General features: G+C 42.4%; 1 protein-coding gene across 1 annotated transcript; it reads left to right on the top strand.

Annotated features, from left to right (window-relative positions):
* The first annotated feature begins 1,929 nt into the window (after window positions 1-1,929).
* ASCL4 (achaete-scute family bHLH transcription factor 4) lies at window positions 1,930-3,548 on the top strand. The gene has a single exon (XM_032105168.1). It carries the CDS (start codon window positions 2,525-2,527, stop codon window positions 3,089-3,091), a length of 567 nt encoding a protein of 188 aa, XP_031961059.1. The 5' UTR covers window positions 1,930-2,524; the 3' UTR covers window positions 3,092-3,548.
* Window positions 3,549-9,193: the final 5,645 nt, after the last annotated feature.

Below are 9,193 nucleotides of genomic sequence, written 5' to 3' on the forward strand. Positions count from 1 at the left end.
AGGGGCAAATCCCTTTCCGAGCAAGTGACATTAGATTGTCAACAAGATTCCACATTCATCAAAAGCCTGTGGCATATTTTCTAATTTCTCTTGCACACAAACAAATTCAGACTTCAGAGTCTGTTTGATATGAGATCAGCTTCAATAATTCAGGTCAACAATTAACATTTACCTGTTATTTTTCTTCGTGTATTTCTCTAAAGGATTAGCAACGTGGATTCTTCTGTCAGAAGAGCAGATGTCTTTAGCACCGGTGCAATTCTGACACTCTGGGAAGTGCTGGTGGCCTGCATTTACAGTAAACATAGAAAAGAGGTCTGGTAGCAGGGCACAGTGTATTTGCATGACAGAACTGAAATGTAACCCTGCCTTTTGAACATGGCCAGGCTGCTGGCAAGGTCATAGAGAGCTGTGAAATGAGCTGGCAGCTGAGCCCCCCAGGAGGCATGCTTCTATTTCCTTACAGGAATACTGCCAGAGAGCAGCATTTTAAATCTGATGATAACACAGATCAAATGGCCTTTGCCTGCTTCAGGTATTTGCTTAGAGGTCAACATCTTCTTTGTTTTAAGAAAACTGGAAGTCCTGGCCTAACCTAGCGCTATAGTGAAGGAGCTGTTTTCCTTTAAGCATTCATTTCTGAAAACATTTCTGGACAATGGACTTTAGAGTGCAAGTAATATTGAAAAGTCCGTCCTGATCAACTGTTTCCAAAGGTTCTTTTAAAAGGCAGAAAGACTCTCACTTATTTGATCTGAAATGAGCTGTACATACCATGGGGTGTTCCCCAGTAATTTTTGCTCTGGCTTTTGGGCCACTTTGGTGCTGATTCTACCCTGACATAAACCAGACTCCAAGGTTGTTCTCACTCATGTCTGTCTGGAATGGTCTGCCTGTACGTTCATTGTTCTTTGAAGAGTACTACTCTTTTTCTGAAGCTGAAGAATAGGCCAGCAGAGACACAAAGGCTAGCTTGAAAATGTGTGCTACTCACATCATTGCTGCTAGTTTCTAACTCAGCAGAGACATACATAGATGTGTCTCAGAGTGGAGAATGTTGTTTCAGTTGCTGACACTTCTGAGGCAGTTTCACATGAAACACTGAACGGGGTGGAAACTTTCACTTTGAGCAAAAGAACAGTTTTAATAGAGTCTACATACGTGTACCTTTTCATGTCTGTCCCTTCCCACAGCTCTCCCAGACCAAACATTCAACTCCCCAAGCTGATGATGGCCAAAAAAGGAGATTCAGTTAACTGTGAAAATGTGTTTTCAACAAAAAAACTGTAACTATGGAGCTCTTGAACAACAACATGGGAAAAGTCAAAGACTGTCAAGTTGCCGCAGGGGAAGATCTTAACACAGGGGGGTGTCTCAGAGGAAAGGCACAGACAAGGACATTATGACGTTATACTGCCCAAAGTCCTTATCTTTTGTCCACCTCTTTCCTTTGGCAAGCTGCAGGCAAACTGGAGGACACAGCACAGACCTGGCAGGGTCAAGAGGGACTTTCAGCTCCCCCATTAAAGCAGTGTGTAGGGTCCATCAGGTAAGCCAATATCTGTGTAAACGTCTAGTAATACCTGCGCATGGGGCTATCAGGGCATCACCTTTGTGTTTGTTTATCTGAGGCAGGTGCTCATAGGGATGACCAGAACTTTCCTAGAATGAGCAGAAACACACAAAATATTGAAAACTGTTTGAAAATGCTAAAATGCTTATGTTCAATTTGAGAAACACACTTCTTGAGAAAACCTCTCTTGGGGTGAAGAAGGCAGTTTTCCTCTTATGCTTGCACGTAGTACATTCTTGATCTGACAAGACTTGCAACCACAAGAGAGCACTCTTTCCTTTGAAGATGTCTCAGCTTCCCCAGAAAGCTACAGATAAGCCATATAAGTTTTGCAAACTGCTTGTGAGCTGGTTCAGTTAGACCAGAGCAGCCGAAACAACAAAGCTTGCAGTTGTCTTTTGGACTTCATTGTGAAAAGCCTTTGGGTAGTTTTCAGATGTCAGAAGATCCTTGGTTCCTGAAAGTGAGGAGTTCTGCCAAAACTTTGAAGATCCCTGTAAACTTTGCAAATTACCCATCTTTTGGAGACAATTATATCAAACGATATCATGGATTACAATACATGAGAAGTGTTTAGAGCCTGGAAGATTATTTATGTTTGGCATTAACTCTTATGGTCGTAATTTCAAGTGGAGAGAAAAGGAATACGCAGGAACCCTCTTATTATCTTTTGAAATATGAAGATCACAGGAGAAGAAGGGTTTAAATTGTGGAGTGATGGCCCTCAAAACCTGTCTGTACATTAACTGGCATCCTACACCTATAAAAACAAGGCTCTCCAGGCACAGTGTGGACCTCATGAGTTGTTAGCCTTGCTTTGAGATCTGAGTTTTTATACACCACAGGAGGAAACTGCAGCCTGTGGGGAAGAGTACCTATACAAATGTTGGATTAATACATTGGAAGCCAAATTCAGGAACTAACACGCCACTGGTGAGGACAAAAAGAAGCATGGACAGCACCAAAGATGATAATAAACTATTGAAGAGGATTGCATTTCCAGGAGCTGTGTCCCTGGCTAACAGCCACATGCACCTCCACGGGGTACCCCGGAGAGAGCCCTTTGGGGTTCCCTTCCATCTGGACCCATCTTACTGGGAGCAAGCCTATAGTGGGCACACAGGTTGCATCTCCTACATCCCATTCCCTGGCTACATGGGCATCTATGACTGCTCCTTCGAGCCTGCCTTCATTCGGAAGAGGAACGAGAGGGAGAGGCAGAGGGTGCGCTGTGTGAATGAAGGCTACACGCGCCTGAGGGAGCACCTGCCCAAGGAATTTGCTGACAGGCGCCTCAGCAAAGTGGAGACCCTGAGAGCTGCCATAAGCTACATCAAACACCTGCAGAGCTTGCTGGACTGCCATCCCTTAGGCTCTGCCAGTAAAGAAACGCTCTCTGCCCAGGAGCGCCCGGGAACTCCCAGTGCGGCTTCCCTGCAGGAGTGCAACAGTGATGGAGAGTCTAAATCTTCTTCGGCGTCATCCCCCTACAGTGAGTTTGAGGAGACGGGCAGCTAGGTCTCCTCTCTGGAGACAGAAAGCTTGAAGTTTGGCTGGAAAACAATTTCAAACCCTGGGGACTTTTCTGCAGATGAAAATTAATACCGGGGAAACGAAAAACTGATGGGGAAAAAAAGGTATTTTCCGTCTGTTAAAGGACTTTAAATGTTTGTTGTATCAAACTTAGACGTGATTTGTAAGCAAGCAGATATCTCTCAGGTTGCTTCAGCTGTGTTACTAAGCTTCCTTTGGACTGTTGAACCGGAGCAACATTTGCATTCTACTTTTCATTCAGCTTTTATTCTGTTCTATTTTCTTTTGCCTTTCACTTAAGACGGTAAAACTGGATAAATCCATTTCAGGAAATCCCCCTCCCCTTTCTCCTGCTTTGTCCAGTAAGTTTTATTGTCTGTTTTTCCTGACTGCCAACCTGAGAGGCACTGCATTGCAAGCACTTGGACTGGGGAAGGTAAGATTTAGATAAAATATCTTTCCCTAAATATTTCAGAAAACTCACAGAAATACTTCTATTTATGAAACAACAATTTTCCAAGTAAAAACAAGGCTATATTTGGAACTTAACTTCTTTTACAGCATCTTCTAAAGTGAAAGAAACAGCTCATACATTGGACACTGTCTATTTGGTGATTATTCTAAGGATAATTTTCAGGAATATAAAGCTGGACACTTTCATTCCAATCAGTGCTACAAAGAGGGAAACAGAGTTCTGTAAAACAGCACCTTCAAAAGCAAAACTTCACTCCAGATACTGAAAAAATGCTGCCAGCTTTTTTCCTACTTTCCTTAAATCTGAGTTCATGGACAAAATAGTGTGGATTGTGTCTTTTTGGCAGGTCAGAAATGATATGCTTAGAAATATAACCTATAAGGTTATATTATATTATAGACACTGGTGTGAACAAAAAGAGAAATGTTGAGTATATCAGTTTACATCTGCATGAAAATGTAGGTATTTCTCCTTTCGTTTAGAATATTGTATTACTTTTTCAAAGGATGCAACTTCTAAAATTAATACCTCAAAATCTATGGAATACCTTTAATTTGGGTTGCATCTACTTAAAAGGAGAATTTCTGTCCAATTTGCTCTAAAATCTGCCTTTCCCCGAGGCATTTAGCTATGTGCTTAAATCCCATTCTGAATATGGGGTAAACTTCTTACCCATCCACTTTCCACATACCTTTCAAACTTTTGCTTTTTTGGCCTTGTGTTGATGAAATGGTTTTGTATCTTTTTATCTTTCCTTCATGTCCTGCTGACTGAACACCTGAAAAATACTCATGTATAAATAAGAACAAATACTGATCAAATACCTCAAAATGTGTCCATAAATTTCCTTTAAATAAAAAATGTGATTAATCCTGGCTCTGTCTTTTTCACTTTTAATTGAAAACAAACAGGACAGCTCTGTTTGCAGGAGTAATACATTTTCAGGAAAAAATAAAGAAAATAGAAAGGAGGTAAATATGAACTGCTACCTATTTAACTACATTTTTAATCTAGATTTTTAAATGTAGATGAGGTCTGTGTTGTGGGCACCTAGTAAAAATTATTTGGTACAAAAATACTCATCTGCTTTCTAGAAGACTGTTCTCAGCATTTGTACACTTTTAGCTTCTGTGTCCATGGCAGTCACAGGTGCTGTTCTTCACCCTTTACATGGGAGCTGGCTCCACTTTCTAATGACTGTTTTCTGAAGGGCTGCTACTTTTTCAGAGGCTGTTTCCCAGACTCAGAAATAGAGGTTTAATTACCTGGACAGTTCAGATCCAGAGCCAATGCACTCATTTCTGGCTGTATAGTGTTTGTATTTCTCACCCAAGAAAGAAGAGGACAGCAAGGTAGAGGTCTGAATTTCTGATTGGGTTCCATTGTCTCCTGGCTTTTCTTCTTTCTGTTGTGTTTCTCTGGCAAGAAATTCAAGCTGTCTGTCTCTTTGACTCAGTGTTGAGATTTCTGGAAATGTGGTATTGCTGCTGGTAATTCTGTGAGTAAGCCTGAATTGCACTTCTCCCTCAAAGCAGAGATTAAATCTTTGTTATCTATGAAAAACACACACTCCCGCAGAGTACCAGAGGCAAATTCTGTGAAACACATTTCTTTGGAAAGCACTCTGAAGATGAAGAGCAGTTAATATACATATCATGACAATAAATAGCCAAATCAAACCACCAAAAATAAAAATTGCCAGAATGACCATTACTTCCTGGGCAGGACACATCAGAGAAGGCCACAAATCAATCTTTAGGTCAGATTGCTATCACAGAGGTCTGACCCCAACAGAGATATCAATCCAGGAGCCTCAGTCCTCTGATTCCCAAACCTCAGAGAGGTGGTGCAGTGAGCCACCTTCTCCAGGAGCAGCTGGCTGGAGAAGGGGACTGGGCTGTGACTCTGCCCCTTTTCCTCTCTCATGTGGAATGTTCCTCAATATTCCTATCTAATGGAGTGGAAATTATCCCACCCTGGGCCTGTGCTTGACCATCACTGCTTTAGGGTGTCTAGCTACTTTTTTTCAGCCTATACATCTTTAACAGCTCTGGAGATGTCCTTAAAATACCTCCCAGTCCAACCTCAATGCTGAAGATGCAAAAACCAGAATGCCACATGTATTTTAGTTTAATTTTAAAAGAATTAATTTCTGGATGAAAAGGAAGTTCTTTCGGTGGGAAAAATCTGTCACAGATTGAAGCACTCTCCTGAGGAAAGCTGTACATTGTTATTTCTCACAGTTCCTGCTGTTTCGCAAACCTCTTGCACAATTTTAGCACAAGCAAGTAGAAAACAAGATTTCCTAAATATGGATTGGTGCTTCTGTCCAGGCATCAGCAAAGGTTTAAAGTGAATGCCACATTTCAAAAGCTTTATTAAGCTATTTCTGTCTAGACAAAGGTTTTTTCCAAAGCTTCTAAAGTGTATCATTATCATACTTATAAAGCAGACAATGATCCAACTCGTCACCATGAAAATTGTAGTTCTAATTAAAATGTTGACCAGAAGGATTCTCTCCACGTGGGACGATTACTATTTACAAGTAAGATGAACGCTGCTATCTGTAGGCAACCATGCTACAGCTTTATCCAACTTTGCACACCAAAAGCAGACACTTTAATCTATCAAATCTGGAAAAAACAACATCTGAAGTCTTCCCTCTACTGCCATTAAATTACAAATCCATTTGCTTCTTGATATTATCAGCCTTTTAAAGATGTGTTATCCCAGCCATGGTATTGCTTTTAATCCTCTAATAGCTGTTTAGCCGATTTCTTTGTAAAAGCCCATCCACAATCCTTTCATGTTCTATTACCCAGTGTCAATAATGTGGCCAAAGAAAACCAGAAGGCACTATAGAAAAGTCATGTTCAGACAGTAAAGCAATCAGGGCCAATTTATCTCACTGGAATAAATGAGCAGGGAATGTTCACACACACACACACAGAGTGTCTTTGAAAACATTTGTCTCCAGCATACTTAGGCAGGAAGCAAAACAAGATCCAAAACATTTTGAAGAGAGACTCTGAAGTGGTACTAACAGGAGAGCCCTGCTGAAGTAAGCTGAGGTAAATGCAATATCTGAGTAAGGTTTTAGTAAGCCTCTCCAAAACAGAGTCTAAGCAAATATAACTTCAGCAGGTGCTTCTTGCTAACCCTCAGAATATAGAGAGATGGCTACAGAGTAGAAATAAATTTGTTCTAGGCAAATGGGGAGCAGAAAAATTGCAAGACTGCAGCTGCACCCAGATCTTCCATGAGGCTGTCCTGTTACACATCTGGAAGCTCTGAAAATGCAAGATGAGCAGCATTTTCCATCAACCTGAAGGTGTGCTTGTAAGTAAAAATCCACTATAAATGCTCACTCATGTATTTCCCAGATGATTCTTACACAATTCTTTCCTACTTTGTTGCGGCTATATCCACGAACAGAGCAGTGGAAAAGTTCTTCAAGTTGCCCTTGCTGACAGAACAAATTAGAGGCATGAAGACCCCCTCGAAAATTTTGGAGACCCCTTAGCTCACTTCAGATATGACTGAAGACAGAGGTCTCAAAGACATGAAATTCCTACACGGTCCATGAGCACTGGTGGCACCAGAGTAGAAAAATGTGCCAATTTAGAGTCCTTACAGAGGGCAAAGCTAACACTGCCCCACGTGATGGTCAGCCAACGCACAGGCACCAGCCAGCCATGAGCAGGCACATGTGCTTTGTGCCACCTCTTGCCTGTTCTATGGGGCTAGTTAGAAAAAAAAAAGTATTTTGTAGGATTTTTTTTTTTTAACTTGGGAGGGGAGACCTACACAAGTAGTCTGTGGAAGGCTGAAGAGTTGAAAATGTGGGGTAGGTAGTGGGCAGTGAAGCCTTGGAGCTTATATAGCACAAAGCCAAGCCAAGCTGCATTTACTGTGCTGCTCACAAAGCAGCTTGCTTGTCCCCATGATTTTATTTTGATGCGGTGTGGTTCTGGGCATACATAGCAGATTTTTGTGTTCCAGGGCTATGAGATGTCAGCACTGAATCCTAACCAATCTCTTCCATCTGCACTGAGATCACAAAGAGAACAAGTAGTTACAAATAAATGGAATTTTCACATCTTTTCATGTGTGCGCTTCATTGCAGCCTTTTACTATGCTAGGCTGCTCTCTTTAAAATGCTTTTTAAATGTAAAAAGCACTGAAGAAGTTCCAGGTTCAGCTGCAGACAGCTTATCCCAAGGGATCACTCATGCAGAGGTGATGTGTGCATCCCCAAACCCAGAGGCACTAAAGCACACTGGGGCTTCACGAATGAAACTGATAATAAACTGTGTAATGCATAAATGAGATAAGCCAGAGGTACAAGCACAGGAGGGTGTGTTGTGGTGCTTGTGCATGGGAAAAGGAGGAAGCATGGAAGAGGGGAGGGAGAGAAGAAAGTAGTTTCGAGGTGCAGCACACTGATTGATACCATATCAGCTGCATGGTTCCAACAAGGGAAACAGGAACAAATTAGATATGACATCTTTGGGGAGGATTAATGCCTGGGAAAAAAACCAAACTGCACCCCCAACTTAATACATTTGCCTGCACCTCAGACTCACCACCTTCATTTGCCTACCATTGCTTCTTGTTCACTTTTTCTTGTTCATCATTGCAAAATACCTCCAAGTGTGTTTTTTATCGAAGTGCTGAGCAGTTGTGAGCAGGCTGTGCTCTATCTGGGGAGTGAGGGGAAGATTACAGTGCTCAGCCCAACTGCTGTCAGGAGCCAAGTGATAAACCCAGATTACCTCAGGCCTGGGTTTTGCCTCTGTTTCAATAACAGCATGGCCCACCTCTTGGCCTCTGTGCTAGGAACACCAGTACATCCTGCCCCACTGGAAAATATCACCAGACTGCCCCTGTAATGCTTTACCAGGAGCTGGTTGCATGGGTTTCTTGTCCCCTGTGTGAGCGGAAGCACCCAGGACCCCTGTGCTTATAGATAAACCTGCCTTTGAAAGTTACCCAGCTCTGGTATTGCAGAGCTGGCAGCTATTCTGTTCTATTCTATTCTATTCCATTCCATTCCCTTATATTACAGTTACAGTGAGGGTGGTGGGGACAGATAAATCTCTCTGCCAGGCTGTCATGACAATGATGCCAGTGGCATCCTCCTTGCCATGAGCATTCACTGCTGACTAATGCAGACCACTGCTGAAGCCAGGCAAAACGCTGTGAAAAGCCCTGTTCTGTTCCACTCTTGCCTGCCTCAGCCCCCCAACCCCAGCAGTTTGCTCCGAACACACCTGGGTAGTGCTGCAGCCCTGGTTCACAGGGGCAACACCCCACTGCAAGCAGTGGTGCAGATCCCAAGGGCCCTGTTAGGACAGATCAAAGCTGTCAGCGTGACAAGCAGTACAAATGCAAGGAATTTGCCTCTGTTTATGTGCAGTGTGCTCCATAGCTTTGCATTTTGAAGCACTATGAAAGCTTTAAAATTTCCATTTACGTTAACAAGCCCATAAAGCGTAAGGTTATTAAGTGGTGTTTATATTACCCTGTCTGAGAAGCTCATTCAGTTACCAGCTGGTTCGATTTTCACTAAAAGCAAGTTTCATGAGGGCACAGAGTTGGAGCTGCATGTG

This window comes from Corvus moneduloides, chromosome 4 (assembly GCF_009650955.1).
Source record: "Corvus moneduloides isolate bCorMon1 chromosome 4, bCorMon1.pri, whole genome shotgun sequence".
In the NCBI taxonomy this organism is placed as follows: Eukaryota; Metazoa; Chordata; class Aves; order Passeriformes; family Corvidae; genus Corvus; species Corvus moneduloides.

What these genes read in the sequence shown, in the direction of transcription:
- ASCL4 (XM_032105168.1), top strand. Translation starts at nt 2,525, where the DNA reads ATGGACAGCACCAAAGATGATAATAAACTATTGAAGAGGATTGCATTT.